Source organism: Bos javanicus, chromosome 2, assembly GCF_032452875.1.
Source record: "Bos javanicus breed banteng chromosome 2, ARS-OSU_banteng_1.0, whole genome shotgun sequence".
In the NCBI taxonomy this organism is placed as follows: Eukaryota; Metazoa; Chordata; class Mammalia; order Artiodactyla; family Bovidae; genus Bos; species Bos javanicus.
Window position 1 is genome coordinate 401965 of NC_083869.1, and position 24510 is coordinate 426474.

The following is a 24510-nucleotide window of genomic DNA, read 5'->3' on the forward strand; positions in this document are numbered from 1 at the left end:
GGCACTCTCCATCCCCCTTCTGATGTTTGTGTCACAAGCTGTCTCTGTCCATTTTCACTATAAGAAAACTTCTGCCAACAAAACCTGAGTGACCTGAAAGGTTGTTGATGACCCACGAAGAGGCTGGGATTCTTGGCCTCTGGAAGAGAAGAATTCAATCCAGGGTGAGAGATGAGGCTTGATCACTCAGACCTTTTGTGTAATAAAGTTTTATTAAAGTATAAAGGAGATAGAGAAAGCTTCTGACATAGACATCAGGAGGGAGAAGAAAGAGTATCCACCTGCTAGTCTTCAGCTGGATGTTAAATAGTCACTAGCAGTCTGTTAATGAAAGAAATAAATGTCTTAAAACTCAGAATGGCACCAGGCCCCTCATCCCTAAGATGTATTTTGGGATAATCTTGGCACTAGACAATTCATCCTGGGCTATAAAACGATTGAGCTGAATCTTGTAGAAGGGCAGATTTCCATACAAATAGTTCCATTTACGTAGATTAGGGGAACAATATCTGAGTATAACATACTGGTTTGTCAAGTAGGTTCTGAGCCATTAGGCAGAACCAACTTGAAGACAGAGTCTGGGGTAAATGCATAGTACGTTAACATAGCTTAAGACAAACATTTATATAAGAAAAATGCATTGATTAACTCAAGGTTTGAGAATAGTTAACTTCAGGTAAAACCAGATGTCATTATGGCAACAGTGTTTTAAGAGAAACCTCCTTTTAAATTTGTATAGAGAAGGAAATAAATATCGCTAGTTTGTTTCCTCCTGCTGCTTAAGAGAGATAAAATTGTCTGACACTTGCAGCCTATTTCCTCCATTTGGAGACCCCTGGCCTTTCTGCCTGTTACCCTCTCATTCCCCCCATTTCTTTTAGGAGAATTATGTTGCCTATGGAAAAGGGGTGTTGTTCTCATTCCATACCTGCTTCTGAGCTGACAAGGGGCATTGTCCCTAAATTGGTGAAGCAACATATTCTCCTAACCCTCATACTGAGGATTTCTGATCAAGGGGCCCCAAGTAATAGTTGGAAGAAGCTGCAGCAGTAGCAGAAGTTTGAGCAACCATTTGTAACTTAAAAGCTTTCATGTGACTAGAAACAAATCCAGTTATACAGTTACAGATGCAGGGAGCAAACAACAAAAACAAAACAATCAGAATTACTGTAATTAAAATAGTCTTCCACCATGAGGAACTAGCTAACATCTCCCAAAGTGAGGCAACTGAGGCTTCAGGAGTATCCATAGCCCCAATCATCTTGTTCATGTGTTTAGTAAAATGAGTAACATTAGTGCTCATATCAGTTACATATGTACAACATTGGGTATGAATAATGGCACAAGTTCCTCCTTGCACAGCTGTCAGAATATCTAAAGTCAATCTGTTTTGTAAAACCACCTTTCTAATTTGTACTTGTTCAGCTTTAAGAGCTGAAATAGCTTTTTGAGAATATTGTAATGCCTGTTGAGTAAAATTAGTCAAAGCATCCACTCGTAGCATAACATCTGTAGTTCCCAAAGAGGGAACAAACACTGCAGCCAAATAATCATACCAGTGAAATATAGACCTTGCCCACCAAGTTTTAAGGTGGGGTAAATTAGCAGGCTTTTCTGGAAGCTCTGAAAATATAAAGCTGTGAGTAAAGGCTAGACCCAAGAAAGTGGCCGGATTTAATTTCCACAAACTTTAAGCTTAGTTACTGGTCCTTCTAACAACAATGACTGATATTTAAGAAGCCTATTGTCTGTCATCCAAATACTAACCTTATAAAATAAGATTTCACTCACATCATGAGAAGTCAATACAGTAAGGTTTTGTTCATTAATTATTTTTAAAGCTTCAGGTACTAATAAAGCTGCTGCCCAATTACACTTAGGCAGTGGGGCCACCCACGTGAAATTACATCTAATTCTCTGCTTAGATAAGCAATAGGTTACTGGTGAGGCCCCCGGGCCTGTGTCAAAACTCCCAAGGCCATACCTTTTCTTTCAGTGACAAACAAATTAAATTCTGACCCTGTGGGCAAGCTCAAAGTGGGAGCTTGCAGGAGGTCAGTCTGAGAACTTTAAAAGCCTTTTGAGTATCTGGAGACAAAACCAGTTTGTCGGTTTGGGCCTGCTGAGTTTCAGCTATAAGTTTATATAAAGGCCGGGCAAGTTCCCCATAACCCGGAATCCAAATGCAACAATAGCCTGTGATTCCCCAAAATCCTCTCAATTGTCTTAAAGTCATAGGTACGGGATGATTTAGTATAGGTTTAATTCTCTGAGGGCCTATGGCCCTAGTCCCTTCTGATATGATTAAGCTCAGATATCTAACAGATTGTTGACAAAGCTGAGCCTTTCTCTTGATGTCTTGTAACCACAGCCTGCCAGAAAGTTTAAGAAATCTACTGAGGCTCATGAACAAGTTTCCTCTGTCTCAGCACAGAGGAAAATATCATCTACATATTGTAACACCACCACTTTAGAGCTATTAAAGTTTTGTAGATCCGGTGACAAACTTTGTCCAAATAAGTGAGGACTTTCATGAAATCCCTGGGGCAAAACTGTCCAGGTTAACTGAGAAGCTGGCTGTGTAGGGTCTTCAAAAGCAAATAAAAATTGACTTTCCTCCACCAAAAACACTGAGTAGAAGACATCTTTCAAATCAATTACTGAGAAATATTTGGCTCGTTCAGGAATTTCAGACAAGAGTATGAGAATTAGGCACCATTGGATGTACAGGAATTACAGCCTTATTTATTATTCATAAATCTTGTACTAGTCCCCATTTACCTTTTGATTTCTTTATACCCAAAATAGGAGTGTTGCATGGACCGTTACAGGGAACTAATAGTCCCTGCTCCTTTAAAATTTCAACGATGGGCTTTAACCCTTCCTTAACCTCAGGTGTCAGTGGATACTGCTTCTTATGTGGAAATAACTTTGAGCTTGACAACTATAGGAATAGTATTTTGTGCTCGACCCACAGATTTTCCATCAGCCCATACTCTAGGATTTACATTTTGTTCAACTAAAGGGAGAAAAAGGGAGGGCTCCATATTCATGAAAACAGAGGCATGGGCCTTGCTCAGTATATCCCTCCCCAAAAGGGGTGAGGGAGATTCTGGCACGATCCGAAACTCATGTGAAAATAGCTCAGAATCCCAGTTACAACATAAAGAATAACTGAAATAATACCTTTTGGCTCATCCAGACAGTCCCATTACAGAAGCGGATTGGGAAGAAAGTGGGCCAGGGGCTTCAGTAAGCACAGAGTAAGTTGCCCCAGTATCTAAAAGGAAATCGATGGATTGGCCCCCCACAGTTATTAATACCTGGGATTCCTCAGGTGTAATTAGGACTGGAGCTTCTGTGGGGACCCCCAGGCACCTTCAGTTCTGATTGTCTTGAGAGTCTGACCCCTGAGACCTATGCCTCTGGGGGCAGTCTCTCTTCCAGTGTGGTCCTTTGCATACCAGACATGGAACCAGGGGCAGCTAGATGCCTGAGGGCAATCCCGCTTGAGGTGCCCCTCCTTTCCACAATAATAGCAAGCCCATCCCTTTTCACCTGGCTCCCTCTGGACATTTTTCCCAGGCTGTTTAAGAACGGTTTTCATAGCCATTGTGAAGGCTTCCGCGTGTTCCTTTGTCTTTCTCTGCCTTTCTTTCTTTTCCTCATATTCCCTACCATAATAGACTGTCTAAGCCAGTTGGAACAGATTATCTAAAGGCTGATTTGGTCCATACACCCATTTTAATAGTTTACAGCAGATATCTGGAGTCAACTGAGTGAGAAATCTACCTTTAAGATCACTTTTCCCTCTTCACTTTCAGGATCAGTTTCAGTTAATCTGCAAAGGGCTTCTCTCAGTCTATCTAGGAACTTACCAGGAGCTTCCTTCTCCTCCTGTTCTATATTTGCCAATTTGTCATAGTTTAGAAGCTTAGACCATGCCTGCCTGAGTCCTTCAAGAATCCATCTAACAAAATTACTCTGATCCCATCTTCCTTTACCTGTGTTATAGTCCCAGTCTGGTTCTGTAGTTGGGACTGCCTGATTTCTAGTATGGAGGGCGGTTATCTTGTCCTCCTCTTCCCTACTGATTCATTACCAAGTCATTCATCTCCATAAACAACCGCTTTTCCCAAAAGTCAACTCTTTGAATTGGGAATCAGCGTTTGCCCCAAGACATACATCACATCCTTCCAAGTAAGGTCATACAGCAGAGTAACACCTTTAAAAGTTCCAATATGTTTTTCTGGGTCCTTTAAATAGTCTCCCAGATCCTCCTTGATTCTTTGTATTTCTTGGTAAGAAAAAGGCTTATTAACTCTCATAGACTGATTATTTCTCCTGGGGGTGTTTCATGAAGAGGCAACAGCTTGTGTAGCTGTTCCTCAGTCTCTCTGGCTGCTCTGTGCATATGATCCTGGGGGTAGATTGGAGAAACCTGCTTTTCTTAATCTCTTTGTCTCCTGTCCTCCATTTCATCTCTTACTTCAATGGTCTGAGTCTCTATTGAAACCAGAGTAGTCTGAGGTAGTACTGAGACAGGAGTTGTTCGAACCTCTACATGTGCAGTTTGAATCTCAGTTTGGGTTTCCACTGAAACCAAGGCAACCCTTCTTGGTGGGGGGCAGGGGGGGTGGTCTCTGGCTTTCAGATTGCTCAGTTTGGAGCCCTGGTTACTGGGGCAAAGTAGGAGGACAGGAGGGAGTTGAAGGTTTCACACCCAAATATATACCCTTAGGACATAAGTCTGGCATATTTTGCAGAGAGAAAAAGGGCAACACATATGCTACTTCCACCTATTTCCCTTGTTTTCTACAGAACCAGTCTAATTGTAAAACAGTATTATACTTAAAAGACCCTACAACTGGCCACCATTAGCCGTCCTCCAGTGGGTACAGCAGCCATGCAGTATCACATAAGAAGACCAGGTATGTCTTCTTTAAGCCCTGAGGATCAAATCTATCCCAGATTTTCAGGATACAGTTCAAAGGAGTGAGGCTGGAATTGTTAGCTCCCATCTGTAAGAGACGGAAAAAAAGCGACCAGCACCATCTTTCTACTGGAGGCGTCCTTCCCTGCTCTATATGGGGGTGTAGACAGACTTTACACCAAAAGCTTGTCTTTCCTGGTCGGACTTTGTCTGTCCCTTACTGACGCAGGTGTCATACTCATCCTTCCCGGTTCTACCACCAAAAAGGGGTGGGGATGCACCAGGGGTAGACCTGATGGCATCCCAAACTGAAGTCCAGCTCTTCACCATTAAAACCTTGCTTGCCTCTGATGCCACCCAGGGTGCAATCAGAGTAACCTTCTGGAATGCTTCCCAAACTAAGACCGCTGGGGGAAACATTTGTCACCTGAGTACCTGTGCACAGTACCTGCACCTGTGCACCCTGAGTATATTCCTGACCACAGTAAGACTGATACAAACATAAAACTGAGATATTCCTTCCAAGCATCACTACACCAGCATAAGAGCCTCCGCTGGTCCACTAAGAGCCGATGTTACCAAAGGAAAAAAACCCATTGTAGTTCCAATCCGAGTAACCTTTAAGCCCAGAGATGTTATTGGAGCTAGAGCTCCATCTAGCTTCCGAACTTTTGATTCCTAGTGAAGCTAGGTGCTTCCTGACTACCAATCCAAGTTTGGGACCTAAGTCACAGTTCACAGTAACAGCATAGATTGTCAGCTACACCTATAATTCCAGCTACTTGATAAACATTTCCAGACAGGTTGATAAGAAGCTGCTGACAAGAATCCCTTGAAGGTCTCCCAAGCCTCTAAACTTCTCTAACTGTCCTACTGTTTAATCTCTCCACTGAATCTCTCCACTGAAAAGTTAATATCTGGTTCTTCAGGCACCCTCTAAAACCCTGCCCTGACTTCCCAGCACCCCAGTAATTATTCTGGGGCATTCTGATTGGCAGTATTCATTAAGGATGCATTAAGCACCATGTACTCTTGAGCCAATTGCCTGGGTTTGAATCCTATCTCTGTCATCTACTAGTTGTGTGATTTGGGGCTAATTAATCTTTATTTAACTCAGTTTTACTCATCTCTAAAATGGAGATGATAATGTATCTATCTTGGGAAGTTGTTTGAGACTAAAGGCAGAGCATTTAGAAGAGCTTGACACATAGTAAGTAAAATAAAATTATGTTATTTTTATTATTTATGCATGTTAAGTCACTTCAGTCATGTTTGACTCTTTGCAAGCCTATAGACTGTAGCTCACCAGGTTCCTGTGTCCATGGGATTCTCACAGAATGAGAATTGGAATGGGTTGCTATGACCCCCTCCAGGGAATCTTCCTGACCCAAGGATTGAACCTGCATCTCCTGCAGTTCCCACATTGCAGGCAGGTTCTTTACCACTGAGCCACCAGGAAAGCCCTTTATTGCCTGTATTAATGGATAAATATCTTGATTATCATCTCTCAGTAGTGTATTAGCCATCACTGTTGAGGAAAAAATAGGTGATTCCTGTTACTATCATTGTGCCCAGAATGTCTAGTACTGCTGCATATTCTAAACATCATTCCAGTGTTTTTGAGATCGGTGTGTATGGGACCTAGGAACTTTTCTTCTTTACCATCTACTTTATACTTTAAATTGATTGCCAACATTTTAAAAAATCATAAAATTTCTAGTAAAAATCCAGATTTCTGGCATTCCTTGAAAATTTGGAAAACTGGCATCATGCAGGCCATATTTTGTGATGGCAACTCTTGGCCAGAGCCACATATTGGCTCCTTCTTTGGACTGATGTCAGCTCGGGTGTTCACCATTCAACCCACTGTGTCTCTTTGTTCCTTGCCTAGCACTGAGTCTGCTATCTTGGAACTAGAATAGCCTAACTCTATCACTTTCTTTATAACATGGAAGTCTTCCATAACAACACTTTATTGTCTATACTAGATTGTAATATTCTTTAGGAAAAAGACCATGTTTTATTTATTTTTACATCTTTGATTTTGCCTTACCCATAATCCTTATTGTTTGGATTAGTGAAACTTAAGCTGATAGTGACTTAAGATGATTTTAACCTTCATTCAGGAAAGAGTTATTAAAACACAGTATAATTGTAAAAGAATATGTAATTGAACAAGTTGAGTGAACAAATTTTTATGAATCACACAGATAATCTTATAAAATAGAAGTGGAATTTCATCTAGTTTGACTGTCTGCTATGGTGATGTAGGAAGCTCCCCCAAGCTTTAATCATAGTGAATCTGTTTATGCATTGGCAAAACGTAGGTAATAATAAATGTTCCCTGAAAGTTGTTGTATTTAATTAGATGCAAAATATTAATTTTTTATTATGAAAATACTTATTAAATGTTATATACTTTCAGGGTATGATTGTACTTATAACAGTTTACATGAAAATGCCAAGGTTCCAGAGGACTTGTACTTAGTAGAAAAGGCAAAATTAGGACTCAAATCACATGAATCTTGCCTAGTACAGTTTTTACTGAAACATTCACATTGTAACTAAATGTAGTTAAGAAGTAAAAGAGAATAAAAATACTTTACTAGAGGTGGGGTAAACCTGGGATCCACAAAATTTGTCTGAGCTATTATAGAAATGATCATTTTCGTATATAAGAGAAAATCAAAGTCCTGAATTAAATGTATTCTTAATTTGAAAAAAGAGAGAGAGAGAGAGCATTTATTTTGGAGTCCAGGGGTTTTATTGGTGAAATTTTCAGGCTAGGAACTGGATAAATTGTCCTTGTTTTTCTCCTAATAAATTCCCCTTTTTGGTCTGGTTTGTATAAAGGCAGGTGAATATTACTAAAATAAACTTTCTCTGGGCTTCAGTCTCTGGCATTTAGGAAGCAGGTTGGCATTTTGGAAACCAGAAGACCTGTCTGTACTCTCTCCTTACAACTCACTTCCATTGCTTTGACAAGTTTTTCAGGATCTCACTTTTCTCATTTATAAGATGGAGATTCTGCCTCCCTGAAGGTTTTGCTGAGGACATGCGCCTGACAGAGTGCTCAATTTTAGCACATTGTTATTTAGTTGCGATTAGAATTTGAAGCTGAAAGAAATCTTAAGGTTTGTTTCATTTGATTCCTTCAATCTGTATGTGAGAGGATCCCTAATGGATCAAACTAATACTAAAGTTAGCCTACTCAGTTTCCTTTGATACTTATGTAACTAGCCTAGTAAGTAAGTGTTAGTCACTCAGTTGTGCCAGACTATTTCTGACCCCATGTACTGCAGCCCACCAGTCTCCTGTGTCCATGAGATTTTCCAGGCAAGGATACTGGAGTGGGTTGCCATTTCCTTCTCCAGGGGATTTTCCCAACCCAGGGATCAAACCTGGGTCTCCTGCATTGCAGGCAGATTACCAACTGAGCTAGAAGGGAAGCCCCCTTTGTATGTAATTTTCTAAATAAGACTTCTCTGAAATAACCAGAGATGTGAATATATAAAAACATTTACCAAAATTATAATTATATAATGTATATTTCTGGCAATGCAACTTTAGAAGTGGTGAATACATACAAGGCAATGGCACCCCACTCCAGTACTCTTGCCTGGAAAATCCAATGGATGGATGAGCCTGGTGGGCTGCAGTCCATGGGGTCGCTAAGAGTTGGACACCACTGAGTGACTTCACTTTCACTTTTCACTTTCAGGCACTGGAGAAGGAAATGGCAACCCACTCCAGTGTTCTTGCTTGGAGAATCCCAGGGATGGCGGAGCCTGGTGGGCTGCCAGGGAGTCGCACAGAGTTGGACACGACTGAAGCAACTTAGCAGCAGCAGTAGCAGCAGCAAGTCTAGTATATCACGTCAGAATATTATCCAAAGTCTGTAGGGAAAATTTGCACAAGTATTTGAATAAAATTATAAACTACTAGAAAAAAATAAATGGCTATATCTAATAATAAATAGCACATAATCCAATATAAGATCATCTGCAGTGAAATACCACAATTTTCTAAAATATGAGACTTTAAAATCACATACTTTATCCTATGAAGCATATCTTTTTAAAAACATAACAATAATAACAATATATCATAACTACACATAGACACAAAAATTTAAATTCATTTTTCCTGTTTTAACATTTAGAGATTAATTGATATAATTGACAATGGTAAAGATGTTCACCAGCAACAACCCTAGACATATTTGTAACTTGCCTTCAGATACGGAAACTTCAGAAATGGCTCTTCATTCTTTTCAAGAGAAAATGGCTCAAAACATTTTAAAATATAGATTTTTGACACTGACATTCTCTCTTCAAACCACAATGAGGAGTTTGTTTAAAAAAAAATGTAAAATAGCAGTGTTATCATAATTCTCTCCAGATTTATTCAAGTTGTTGAAAATGGCCAAACTTCATTTTTATGGCTGATAATATTCCATTGTGTATATATGCCATATTATCCTTAGTGAAATAAGTTGGATTAAGACAAGTACTATATAGTTTCTCTTACATGGGGATTTTAAAAAAACAAATGAATAAATACAGCAAAACAGAAACAGACTCACAGATACAGAGAACAACCTACCAAAGTGGGGAGAAGTGGGGAGGGATGGGTGAAATACTAGTAGATGATTAAGTGGTACAAACTACTAAATAAGCTACAAGGATATGATGTGCCGCACAAGAAATATAGTCAATATTTTATAGTAACTTTGTATGGATTATGTGTTATAAAAATATTGAATGTTGTACACCTGAACCTAACATAATATTGTAAGTAAATTATACTTCATTTTAAAAAAAAATAAGAATTGACTTGGTAGAAGTAATGACACCTAAACAAAATTTAACATGGCAGAATCTGTAGTTGGTACATTATGATGTGCATAAAGTATCTAGCCTTCTACATAAAAATGGTTGATTCTTTTAGAAATTATTTCAGTGGATTAAAAATCAAGGGGATAATTGAGAAAGTCAACATCAACTTTTAAGTTTTAAAATATATTTATTTAGCTGTATGATGCAGGAAACTCAGACCTGGTGGTCTGTAATGACCTAAAGGGGTGGAATGGAATGGGAGGTGGGAGGGATGCTCAAGAGGGAAGGGGACATATGTATGCCTATGGCTGATTCATGTTTATGTATGGCAGAAACTAACACAATATTGTAAAGCAATTATCCTCCAATTAAAAATAGAGTAAAAAAGAAAAAGATATATTCTTATTTATTTCAGCTGAGTCCCAAGACTGTAGGGATGATTCTGTCTGCTGATGAGGCAGAGACATCAAAGCTCTGCCTCTGCAGCCCTGCCTCAGTGTCCAGCTCCCTATGGAGAATAGCTCTTGACAACTCTGTCAAAGGATCCTGTCAAAGATTATGCCTAGGGTGTTGAAGTTAGGTTATTTTGTTTTAAAATGTTTTTCTTTGGGCTTCTCCAATCTATAAAACACTTTGAGCATGACATTGTTTTACATATATAAAACAGTCACAAAATAGCATTGTACAAAAGCATGTGCTTTTTCAAAGCATTCAATAAATATTGATGCCATTAGGATGAGGGTAAGGAGAAGAGAATACTTATGGTCAAAAACATTAGAGATTCTAAAAAGAGAGAAAAATTATAAAAGAGAGCTTTTTAGCTAAAATGGGTTTGGTGAAATTACTTAAGGAAAAAAAATAATATAAAATATCCCAGAGTAAAAAATAATGATAGAAAATCTTGACTAGTTGGGCAACACTTTCATTTATTTCATGATCTTTTCTGTACCAAATATAAAGAAGATAAATAAAATCCATCTTGTCAGCACAATGTTGAGCATCTTAATTTTGAATTATTCAAGTAGATGTGGAAACAACAAAATTTACCTTGTTGTAAAAGTCTCTATAGTCACTTTTATATTTGGCTATCCAATCATTTTTTCCCCTTATACCCATATTTAATTGCATGTGCAATCTATAATTTGACTTTTTGTTTATTAATTATTTTAGGACACAAGAGATGAAGGTAATGAGACTAAGGCCAGCAGTGTGAGTAAATTGATGAGGACAAGAGAGAAAGTCACTAAACTACATATTTTTTCAACTGAAGTAGGAGAAATGGATATGTCCAACTCAAAAGGTATCTTGCCATTATAATCCCTCAAGAATATGTTATCAAAGACAATCTCTATCTGGTCTCTTTTTCATAGAACTTTTTTTTTTTCTATAGGGGAAGCAAAAAATTAAATAAAACTTACTCCTACATAGGCAACATAAAAGATGAACATATATGTTTACAGTATAAATATATAAAATAATAAAAATATTTAGAATTTAAAGGGAGATAGAACTAAAATAATAGTAGTAGGGAAAAGAGAGAACCGAAGGAACATATGAGTAAAAAGAGAGCATATTTCTTCTCTGAGAATGAGTGCAAAGATCATTACTGAGGGAGGCCACAGTAAAGGAGTGGGTCATGTTTTCATACCACATTTTGGAATTCCAACTAGACTCCAGTGAATTTGAAACAGCATTGAAACTAGGAGTTAGTTTGGACAGCACTCTCAATTCAGGAACAGTAGTGTTCTAAGGTGGAGAAGGAAATGGCAACCCACTCCAGTATTCTTGCCTGGAGAATTCCAGGGACGGGGGAGCCTGGTGGGCTGCCGTCTATGGGGTCGCACAGAGTCGGACACGACTGAAGTGACTTAGCAGCAGCAGCAGTGTTCTAAGGCAGGGGCAGTAAGAATGGTCAGTGCATAACAACAATAAAATGCAGTCAAACTTTTGTAGAGTTTATTACTCTTTTTAAATTCTTTACAGACAATGCATCGCCATATGGCTTACAACTAGGATGAACTACCCCCATGGCCCCTTACTTGATATGTCACTGCCTAGAAATAAATTATTTTTTTAAGTATTCTTCTTTATATCATATTGAAAGACAGTTGAAAACAATTTCAACATGTTTTAACACTTTTCTTACTTTTTTAAAATTGTAAATATAGTTGATTTACAATATTGTGTTAGTTTCAGGTATATAAAAAAGTGACTCAGTTATATACAGTTTTTCTCCTTTTTTTGTTTTTTTTTTTTAATTTTATTTTATTTTTAATCTTTACAATATTGTATTAGTTTTGCCAAATATCGAAATGAATCCGCCACAGGCATACCCGCATTCCCCATCTTGAACCCTTCTCCCTCCTCCCTCCCCTCCCCTCCCTCTGGGTCGTCCCAGTGCACCAGCCCCAAGCATCCAGTACCATGCATCGAACCTGGACTGGCGACTTGTTTCATACATGATATTATACAGGTTTCAATGCTATTCTCCCAAATCTCCCCACCCTCTCCCTCTCCCACAGAGTCCATAAGACTGATCTATACATCAGTGTCTCTTTTGCTGTCTTGTACACAGGGTTATTGTTACCATTTTTCTAAATTCCATATATATGCCTTAGTATACTGTACTGGTGTTTTTCTTTCCGGCTTACTTCACTCTGTATAATAGGTTCCAGTTTCATCCATCTCATTAGAACTGATTCAAATGTATTCTTTTTAATGGCTGAGTAATACTCCATGGGCCAAAGAACTAAATAGACATTTCTCCAAAGACATACAGATGGCTAACAAACACATGAAAAGATGCTCAACATCACTCATTATCAGAGAAATGCAAATCAAAACCACTATGAGGTACCATTTCACGCCAGTCAGAATGGCTGCAATCCATAAGTCTACAAGCAATAAATGCTGGAGAGGGTGTGGAGAAAAGGGAACTCTCTTACACTGTTGGTGGGAATGCAAACTAGTACAGCTACTATGGAGAACAGTGTGGAGATTCCTTAAAAAACTGGAAATAGAACTGCCTTATGATCCAGCAATCCCACTGCTGGGCATACACACTGAAGAAACCAGAAGGGAAAGAGACATGTGTACCCCAATGTTCATCGCAGCACTGTTTATAATAGCCAGGACATGGAAGCAACCTAGATGCCCATCAGCAGATGAATGGATAAGAAAGCTGTGGTACATATTACAGTTTTTCAAATTATTTTCCATTATAGTTTATTACAAGATACTGAATATTGTTCCCTGTGTTATATAGTAAGTCCTTGTTGCTTACATATTTTATATATAGTGATATGTATCTATCTGAAGAAGGACATGACAACTCACTCCAGTATTCTTGCCTTGAGAATCTCATGGACAGAGGAGCCTGGCAGGCTATAGTCATGGGATCGCAAAGAGTCGGACACAACTGAAGAGACTTAACACACACATATATGTCTGTTAATCCCATACTCCTATTTTTTTTCCCTTCCCACTCTCCCTTTCCCCTTTGGTAGCCAAAAGTTTGTTTCTATGAATACCATAAGTCTACTACAGAAAACATAAGGGTGTTTGTGTTTTATATATAGATACATCTTATTTTTTTAGATTCCACGTATAAGTGATAGATATATATATAGATATATAGATATATATCTTTGATTTACTTCACTCAGTAGGATGATCTCTAGGTCCATACATGTTTCTGCAGATAGCAATATTTTTTTTTTTGGCTGAGTAATATTTCACTGTGTGTGTGTGTGTGTGTGTGTGTGTCCATATATGTGTATATATATATTTCGGAGAAGGCAATGGCAACCCACTCCAGTACTCTTGCCTGGAAAATCCCATGGACAGCAGAGCCTGGTGGGCTGCAGTCCATGGGGTCGTGAAGAGTCGGATACAACTGGGTGACTTCACTTTCACATTTCACTTTAATGCACTGGAGAAGGAAATGGCAACCCACTCCAGTGTTCTTGCCTGGAGAATCCCAGGGATAGAGGAGCCTTGTGGGCTTCCGTCTATAGTGTCACACAGAGTTGGACACGACTGAAGCGACTTAGCAGCAGCAGCAGTGCATATATATGTATATATATATGGTTGGTGCAAAAGTAATCGCGGTTTTGACAGTGTTGAACTTTGCTGCTTGATGTTGGAATACATTCTTAGATAAATGTGGTTATGTTATACATTTTAATGCACTTTTTTTTGTTGTTAATGACATTACTTGTTGTGTATTTTATATTCATTTTAGACTATGGAAATGATGTTACACAAAAAGCAAATTCAAGAGATTTTCTTATTCAAGTGCAAAATGGGTCATAAAGCAGCAGAAACAACTTGCAGCATCAACTTATTTTGTCCAGAAACTGCAAATGAACATATTGTGCAGTAGTGGTTCAATTAGTTTTACAAAGATGAGAGCCTTGAATATGAGGGGCATAGTGGCCAGTCATCTGAACTTGACAACGGTGAATTGAGAGAAGTCATGGAAGCTGATCCTCTTAAAACTAGACAAGAATTTTTCAAAGAACTCAAGTTTGACCATTTGCTTCATTCAGGATTTGAAGCAAATTGGAAAGGTGGAAAAGCTCAATAAGTGAGCTGACTGAAAATAAAAACAAATCATCTTTTGAAGTGTCCTCTTCTCTTATTCTACACAAATACAATGAATCATTTCTCGATCAGATTGTGATGTGAGGTGAAAAGTGGATTTTATATGACAGTCAGTGATGACCAGGTTAGCAATTGGACAGAAAAGAAGCTTCAGTGCACTTCCCAAAGCAAAACTCACAGCAAAAAATGTGCTGCTGAGATGACCTACTACAGCTTAACAAATCCTGGCAAAACCATTATATCTGAGAAGTATGCTCAGCAAATCAATGAGATGCACCAAAAATTGCAACTTCTGAAGCCAGCATTGGTCAACAGAAAGGCCCCAATTCTTCTCCATGCCAACACCCTAATGCACATCATATAACCACTGCTTCAAAAGTTGGATGAATTAGGTTACGAAGTTTTGCCTCATCCACCATATTCACCTTACCTCTTGCCAACTGACTACTACTTCTTCAAGCATCTCAACAACTTTTTGAAGGTAAAATGCTTCCATAATCCATAAGAAGCAGAAAATGCTTTGCAAGAATTCATCGAATCCCAAAGCATGGGCTTTTGCACTACAGGAATAAACAAACTTATTTCTCATTGACAAAAATGTGTTGATTGTAATGGTTCCTACTTTGATTAATAAAGATGTGTTTGAGTTTAGTTATAATGATTTAAAATTCGTGGTCCAGACCCACAATTACATTTGTACCCACCTACTAATATACCAGTAATACTTTCCAGAGACACTTGGAGGGCACAGACAAAACTTTGTGTATACCAGGACCCAGGGACAGGAGCAGTAACCACAAGAGACTGAACCAGGCCTGCCTGTGAGTGTTTGAAGGTCTCCTTCAGAGGCATGGGACAGCAGTGGCCTGCTGTGGGGCCACAGGCACTGGCTTCAGGAGTCCTGGGAGGAGTGGCGTGTGGCATAAGTCCTCTTGGAGGAGGTTGCCACTAGCCCCACCATAAAGCCACCAGGTGGGCAACCCACAAATTGCAGAAAAATACCAAAGAAGTTCTCACACTGTTGCAAAAGTTCTAGGCCCCACCACAGACTTCCTAACCTGGGAATCCAGCAAAGGACTAAGAATACCAAGGGAATCTGATGTGAAGGTCAGCAGGATTTGATTACAGAACTTCCACAGGACTGAAGAAACAGAGACTATTGGAGGGTACAAACAAAACCTTGTGTGCACCAGGACCTAAGAGAAAAGAGCAATGAACCTACAAGAGACTGAGCCAGACTTGCCTGTGAGTGTTTGGGAGTCTCCAGTGGAGGTGTGGGTTGACAGTGGCCTGCTTCAGGGTCAGGTACACTGGCAGCAGTATTCCTGGGAAGCATAGTGTGCTGGCATGTCTTTTGGTCAGATCAAGCTACAGGAAGAGGACAACCCCACCAATAAGCAGAAAATTGGATGAATGATTCACTGAGCATGGCCTACCAGAACAAGACCCTCTGCCTACCAGAACAAGACCCAGTTTTTCCCACAGCCAGTCCTTCTCATCAAGAAGCTTCTAAAAGCCTCTTATCCTCATCCATGAGAGGGCAGAGAGAATGAAAACCACAGTCAGAGAAAACTAACCAAAATGATCATATGCATCACAGATTTGTGTAACTCAATGAAACTATGAGCTATGCCATGTAGGGCCACCCAAGACGAATGGGTAAAAATGAAGAGTTCTGACAAAATGTGGTGCCCTGGAGAAGGGAATGGCAAACCTCTTCAGCATTCTTGCTTTGAGAATCCCATGAATACTATGAAAAACAAAAAGATATGACACAAAGATATGAAAGATGTCAGTAGGTGTCCAATATGCTACTGAAGAAGAGTAGGGAAATAGCTCCATAAGGAATAGAGGCTGAGCCAAAGCAAGCATCCACAATTCCCAGTTGTGAATATATCTGATGGTGAAAGTAAAGTCTGATTCTGTAAAAAGCAATGTTGCAAAGAACCTGGAATGTTAGGTCCATGAATCAAGGAAAATTGGAAGTAGTCAAACAGAAGATAGCAAGAGTGAATCAAAATTTTAGAAATCAGTGAACTAAAATGGATGGGAATTGGTGAATTTAATTCAGATGACCAATACATCTACTACTGTGGTCAAGAATCACTTAGAAGAAATGGAAAAGCCCTCACAGTCAACAAGAGATCCAAAATGCAGTACTTGGGTGCAATCTCAAAAATGACAGAAGGATCTCAGTTCATTTCCAAGGCAGACCATTCATTATAACAGTAATCCAAGTCTATGCTTCAACCAATGATGCTGAAATGGAATGGTTCCTGAAGACCTACAAGACCTTCTAGAACAAACACCAAAAAAAAAAAAAAAAAAATGTCCTTTACATCATAGGGGATTGAAATGCAAATGTAGGAAGTCAAAAGATACCTGTAGTAATAGGCAAGTTTGGCCTTGGAGTACAAAATGAAGCAGATCAAAGGCTAACAGAGTTTTGTCAAGAAAATGCAGTGGTCATGGCAAACACTTTCTTCAAAAAACACAAGGGATGACTTTACACATGGACATCACCAGATGGTCAATACTGAAATCAGATTGATTATATTCTTTGCAGCCAAAGATGTAGAAGCTCTACACAGTCAGCAAAATAAGACTGGGAGCTAACTGCAGCTCAGATCATGAACTCCTTATTGCCAAATTCAGACTTAAATTGAAACAGTAGGGAAACCACCTATTTAGGTCATTCAGATATGACCTAAATCAAATCCCTTATGATTATACAGTTGAAGTGACAAATGGATTCAAGGGATTAGATCAGGTAAACAGAGTGCCAGAAGAACTATGGGTGGAGGCTTGTAACATTGTATAGGAGATGGTGATCAGAACCATTCCCAAGAAAAAGAAATGACACAAGAGAAAATTGTTGTCTGAGGAGGCCTTACAAATAGCTGAGAAAAGGAACGAAACAAAATGCAAAAGAGAAAAGAAAAAGATATACCCATTTGAATGCAGAATTCCAAATAATAAGAAGAAGAGATTTAAAAGCCTTCTTAACTGACCATTGCAAAGAAATAAAGGAAAAACAGTAGAATGGAAAGACTAGAGATTGTTCAAGAAAATCTAGAGCTACCAATGGAACATTTCATGCAAAGATGGGCACAATAAAAGACAGAAATGATATGGACCTAATGGAAGTAGAAGATATTAAAAAGAAGTGGCAAGAATACACAAAACTATACAAAAAAGTTCGCAATGACCCAGATAACCACGATGGTGTGATCACTTATCTAGAGCCAGACATCCTGGAGTGCAAAGTCAAGTGTGTCTTAGGAAGCATCACCATGAACAAAGCTAGTGGAGTTGGAGTTGATGAAATAGCTGAGCTATTTCAAATCCTAATGATGATGCTGTGAAAGTGCTGCACTCGATATGCCTGCAAATTTGGAAAACTCAGCAGTGGAAACCAGACTGGAAGAGATCAGTTTTCATTCCAATCCCAAAGAAGGGCAATGCCAAAGAATATTCAAACTACTGCACCATTACACTCATTTCACATGCTAGCAAGGTAAAGCTCAAAATCGTTCAAGTTAGGCTTCAACAGTACGTAAATTGAGAACTTCCATATCTACAAGATGGATTTAGAAAAGACAGAGGAACCAGAGATCAAATTGCCAACATACTTCAGATAACAGAAAAATCAAGAGAATTTCAGAGAAACATCTACTTCTGCTTCAGTGACTACATCAAAGCCTTTGACTGTGTGGGTCACAACAAGCTGTGGAAAATTTTTTTTTAAATTAAAATACCAGACCTCCTTACCTGTCTCCTGAGAAGCTTGTATTCAGGTCAGGAAGCAACAATTAGAACAAGATATGGAATCATGGACTGGTTCAAAATTGGGAAAGGAGTCCATCAAGGTTGTATATTGTCAGTCTGCTTATTTAACATATGCAGAGTACATCATGCAATATAATGGGCTGGATAAATCTCATACTGGAATCAAGATTGCTGGAAGAAATACCAATAACTTCAGATATGCAGGTGACACCACCCCTATGGCAGATAGTGAAGAAGAAGTGAAGAGCCTCTTGACAAAGGTGAAAGAGGAAAATGAAAAAGCTGGCCTAAAACTCAATATTCAAAAAGCTCAGATCATAGTATCTAGTCCCATCACTGCATGGCAAATAGATGGGGTAAAAGTGAAAAAGTGACAGACTTTATATTCTTGGGCTCCAACATCACTACGGATGGTGACTGAAGCCATGAAATTAAAAGACTTTTGCTCTTTGGAAGAAAAGCTATGACAAACCTAGACACTGTTAAAAAGCAGAGACATCACTCTGGTAGCAAAGGTCAAGTATGGATGTGATATTTGGACCATAAAGAAGGCTGAGCACCAAAGTATTTAAGCTTTCAAACTGTGTTGCTGGAGAAGATTCTTGAGAGTCCTTTGGGAAGCAAGGAGATTAAACCAGTCAATCCTAAAGGAAATAAATCCTGAATACTCATTAGAAGGACTGATGCTGAAACTGAAGCTCCAATAATTTGGCCACTTGATGCGAAGATCTGACTCATTGAAAAAGACCATGATGCTGGGAAAGATTTAGGGCAGGAGGAGAAGGGGGTGACAGAGGATGAGATGACTGGATGGCATCATTGAACATGAATTTGAGGAAACTCCACCAGATAGTGAAGGACAGATAATCCTGGAGTGCTGCAGTCCATGGGATTACAAAGAGTTGCGACTGAGTGACTGAACAACAGTAACAAATATTCCACTGTATTTATCCCACTCCAGTATTCTTGCCTGCAAACACTCATGAACAGAAGAGCCTTGTTGATACAGTCTATGGTGTCCCAAAAGAGTCAGATATGACTTAGTGACTAAACAACAAAGCAAAGCTTTGGGGGTTTCCCTTGTGGCTCAGTGGTAAAGAATCCACCTGCCAGTGCAGGAGACATGGGCTTGATCTCTGGGTTGGGAAGATCCCATGGGGAAAGAAGTGGAAACCCATTCATTCCAGTATTCTTGCCTGGGAAATCCCAGGAAGAGATGACTCTGGCAGGCTACAGTCCAGGGGGTCAAAAAAGAGTTGGACATAACTTTGCAAATAAGAAACAAACAACAACACATACCACACTTTCTTAAGCTGCTGCTGCTAAGTCACTTCAGTCGTGTCTGACTCTGTGTGACCCCATAGACGGCAGCCCACCAGGGTCCCCCATCACTGGGATTCTCCAGGCAAGAATACTGGAGTGGGTTGCCATTTCCTTCTCCAATGCGTGAAAGGGAAGTTGCTCAGTCGTGTCCGACTTTTTGTGACCCCATGGACTGCAGCCTACCAGGCTCCTCCATGGGATTTTCCAGGCAAGAGTACTGGAGTTGGGTGCCATTGCCTTTTCCATTTCTTAAGCTAGTCATACATTAATGGGCATTTGTGTTGTTTCCATGACTCAGTTCAGTTCAGTTCAGTCACTCAGTTGTGTTCAACTCTTTGAAACTCCATGGACTACAGCACGCCAGGCCTCCCTGTCCATCACCAACTCCCAGAGTTCACTCAAACTCACGTCCATCGAGTCGGTGATGCCATCCAGCCATCTCATCCCCTGTCGTCCCCTTCTCCCCCAACCCCCTTCAATCTTTCCCAGCATCAGGGTCTTTTCAAATGAGTCACTTCTTCACATCGGGTGGCCAAAGTATTGAAGTTTCAGCTTCAGTATCAGTCCTTCCAATGAATATTCAGGATTGATTTCCTTTAGGATAGACTTGTTGGATCTCCTTGCAGTCCAAGGGACTCTCAAGAGTCTTCTCCAACACCACAGTTCAAAAGCATAAAGCTGAGTTCTTTGGCACTCAGCTTTCTTTATAGTCCAACTCTCACATACATACATGACTACTGGAAAAACCATAGCTTTGACTAGATGGACTTTTGTTTGCAAAGCAATGTCTGCTTTTTAATATGCTATCTAGGTTGGTCATAAATTTTATTCCAAGGAACAAGTGTCTTTTAATTTCATGGCTGTAGTCACCATCTGCAGTGATTTGGGAGCCCCCCAAAATAAAGTCTCTTACTGTTTCCACATGTATTTGCCATGAAGTGATAGGACTAGATGCCACAATCTTACTTTTCTGAATGCTGAGTTTTAAACCAACATTTTCACTCTCCTCTTTCACTTTTGTCAAGAGGCTCTTTAGTTCTTCACTTTCTGCCATAAGGGTGGTGTCATCTGCATATCTGAGGTTATTGATATTTCTCCCAGCAATCTTGACTCTAGCTTGTGCTTCATCCAGCCTAGTATTTCTAATGAGGTACTCTGCACATAAAATAAGCAGGTGACAATATACAGCCTTGACGTACTCCATTCCCAATCTGGAACCAGTCTGTTGTTCCATGTCCAGTTCTAACTGCTGCTTCCTGACCTGCATACAGATTTCTCAAGAGGCAGGTAAGGTGGTCTGGCATTCCCATCTCTTTTATAATTTTCCAGAGTTTGTTTTGGTCCAAACAGTCAAAGGATTTGGCATAGTCAACAGAGCAGAAATAGATGTTTCCTGGAACTCTCTTGCTGTTTCAGTGATCCAACGGATGTTGGCAATTTGATCTCTGGTTTCTCTGCCTTTTCTAAATCCAGCTTGAACATCTGGCAGTTCACAGCTCACATACTGTTGAAGCCTGACTTGAAGAATTTTGAGCATTACTTTGCTAGCATGTAAGATGAGTGCAATTGTGCGGTAGGTTGAGCATTCTTTGGCATTGCATTTCTTTGGGATTGGAATGAAAACTGACCTTTTCCAGTCCTGTGGCCACTGCTGAGTTTTCCAAATTTGCTGGAATATTGAGTGCAGCACTTTCACAGCATCATCTTTCAGGATTTGAAATAGCACAACTGGAATTCCATCACCTCCATTAGCTTTGTTCACAGTGATGCTTCCTAAGGCCCACTTGACTTCACATTCCAGGATGCCTGCCTCTAGGGCAGTGATCACACCATTGTGATTATCTGGGTCATGAAGATCTTTTTTGTATAGTTCTTCTGTGTATCCTTGCCACCTCTTCTTAATATCTTTTGCTTCTGTTAGGTCCATACCATTTCTGTCCTTTATTGTGCCCATCTTTGCATGAAATGTTCCCTTGGTATCTCTAATTTTCTTGAAGAGATCTCTAGACTTTCCCATTCTATTGTTGTTCTCTATTTCTTTGCATTGATCACTGTGGAAGGTTTTCTTATCTCTCCTTGCTATTATTTGGAACTCTGCATTCAGATGGGTATATCTTTCCTTTTCTCCTTTGCCTTAGCTTCTCTTCTATTCACAGCTATTTGTAAGCTTTCCTTAGACAACCATTTTGCCTTTTTGCATTTCTTTTCCTTGTCTAGACTATTGTAAATAGTTCTGTTATGAATACTGTGGTACATGTATCCTTTCAAATTAAAGCTTTCATATATTTTCTGGATATGTGACCAGGAGTGTGATTGTTGGATCATATGGTAGCTCTATTTTTAATTTTTAAAGGAGCTTCCATATAGTTTTCCAATAGTGGCTGCACCCTTTTTCCCACCCATTATTTTCCCACCAACAGTATAAGAGATTCCACACTCTATCAAATATTTATTTGTAGACATTTTGGTGATAGATATTCTGACTGCTGTGATATGATACCTCACTGTTTTTGATTTGCCATAATTGGTGATTATAATCACAATTGGTGATGTTGAGTATCTTTTCATTTGCCTGTTGGCCATGTGGATGTCTCTTTGGAGACATGTCTACTTCATTTTGTGCAAATGGCCATACTACCCAAAGTAATCTGTAGATTTAATCAGAACCTTATCAAATTATCCAGGAAATTTTTCACAGAACCAGAACAAATAACTCTAAAATTTATATGGAACCACAAAAGACTCAGTATTGCCAAAGTCCTGAGGAAAATGTACAAGCTGGAGGTCTAATCCTTCCAGATTCCAGACAATATTGCAGAGCTACAGTAATCAAAATATCATGGTATTGGCACAAAAACAGGCAAACATATCAATGGAACAGAATACAGAGCCTAGAAAGAAACCCACATACCTAAGGTCAATTAATCTTTGTCAAAGGAGGCAAGCCTATACAATGGAAGGGAAAAAAAAAGTCTCTTCAGCAATTGGTGTTGGGAAAGCTGAACAGCTGGATATAAATCAATGAAATTAGAACACTCCCTCACACCATACACAAAAACAAACTCAAAATGGTTTAAAGACCTAAATATAACATGACATAATAAAACACCTAGAAGACATAAATTGTGACAATATTTTATTACATTAGTCAATATTTTCTTTAGAGCAAGGCAAAAGAAATAAAAAAAAAAATAAACAAATGGTATCTAATTAAATTTAAAAGCTTTTGCACAGCAAAGGAAACCATCAACAAAACACAAAAGACAATCTATGGAATGGGAGAAAATATTTGCAATGACATGACCAACATGAGATTAATATCCAAAATATTTATACAGCTCAATATCAAGAAAACAACCTAATCAAAAGTGGGCAGAAGGTCTTAACACTTTTTTTTGTTTGTTTCTACAGAAAAGAATAGAAACCTCAGAGTGTGCCACAAACTGGGGGATACCAACAAACCAGTCATGGCGCCTGGCTCTCCTGAATCTCATTTGACACCAGATGACAAGGACTCCAAAGATCAGACAGTAGCAATAAAACCATTGTCCCTTCCAACATTAATCAATGATCCTGGTGATGAATTTCACCCAAACTCCAGTGATACTGGTAAGGACTATGGAACAATCTGTTTTATGGGTATAGCCACTAATCTCAAATTTGTATCTGAGTTAATGATAATGTGATGTTGGATGTTAGCTTGGGAGTCAGAATACTTGTAATTTATACACCTATCACTTTATAAAAATGCTTTAGTTTTCTTTGCCCAGTAGGCTGCTCACCTGAAAAACAAAGAGTTGCAATGGATGATCTCTCAAGTCTTTTCTAAAAGTGAAAATCTGTTATTCTATTTTTTTTTTTTTTAGATTCTATTCCCATGCAGGTCATTGTAGAGTATTGAATAGAGTTTCCTGTGATACACAGTAGGTTCATTAGCTATCTGTTTTATATATAGCAGAGAAGGCAATGGTACCCCACTCCAGTACCCTTGCCTGGAAAATCCCATTGGCGAAGGAGCCTGGTAGGCTGCAGTCCATGGGGTCGCGAAAAGTCGGACACAACTGAGCAACTTCCCCTTCACTTCTCACTTTCATGCATTGGAGAAGGAAATGGCAACCCACTCCAGTATTCTTGCCTAGAGAATCCCAGGGATGGGGGAGCTTGGTGGGCTTCCGTCTATGGGGTCACACAGAGTCGGACACGACTGAAGTGACTTGGCAGCAGCAGCAGCACTGCATATATGTCAATCCCAATCTCCCAAGTTACCCATCCCCCATTCCCTGCTTAATATCTCTGTTTGTTTTCTATATCTGTGACTCAATTTATGCTTTGTTAATAGGATCATTTTTACCATTTTTTTAATGCTTCATGTAAGCAATATAATATGATATTTGTTTTTGTCTGACTTACTTCACTCAGTATGACAATTGTTAGATTCATCCATGTTGCTACAAATGGCATTATTGCATTCTTTTTTATAGCTGAATAATTATCATTGTATATATGTGCCACCTCTTTATCAATTCCTCCATGAATAGACATTTAGTATTGCAAGTAGTGCTGCAATGAACCTTGGGGGTGCATGTACCCTTTTGAATTATGTTTTTTTCTGGATATATGGTGTGAAGTGATACCTTATTTTAGTTTTGATTTGCATTTGTCTAATAATTACTGATATTGACCATCCTTCCATGTGCCTCTTGGCCATCTATATGTCTTCTTTGAAGAAATGTCTATTTAGATCTACTTATTATGTGATTAGGTTGTTTGTTTTTTTTTTATATTGAGCTGCATGTGTTTTTTGTATATTTTGGAGATTTGTCCCTTGTTGGTTGCTTCATTTGCAAATATCTTCCCCCATTCAGTGAGTTGTCTTTTCTTTTTGCTTATGGTTTTCTTTAGTGTGCAACAGTTTTTAAGTTTAATTAAGTCTCATTTGTTTATTTTTGTTTTTATTTTCATTACTCTTGGAGGTGGATCAAAAAAGATATTGCTGTGTCAGAGAGTGTTCTGCCTATGCTT

General features: G+C 39.1%; 1 protein-coding gene across 1 annotated transcript in view; it reads left to right on the top strand.

Moving 5' to 3' along the window:
- Positions 1-24510, top strand: part of LGSN (lengsin, lens protein with glutamine synthetase domain) — a 68047-nt gene that overhangs the window by 30871 nt on the left and 12666 nt on the right. The window contains exon 2 of the mRNA XM_061431323.1: positions 22900-23097. Coding sequence (XP_061287307.1) covers positions 22956-23097 — 142 coding nt within the window. The 5' untranslated portion in view covers positions 22900-22955. The remainder of the gene's footprint in view (positions 1-22899; positions 23098-24510) is intronic.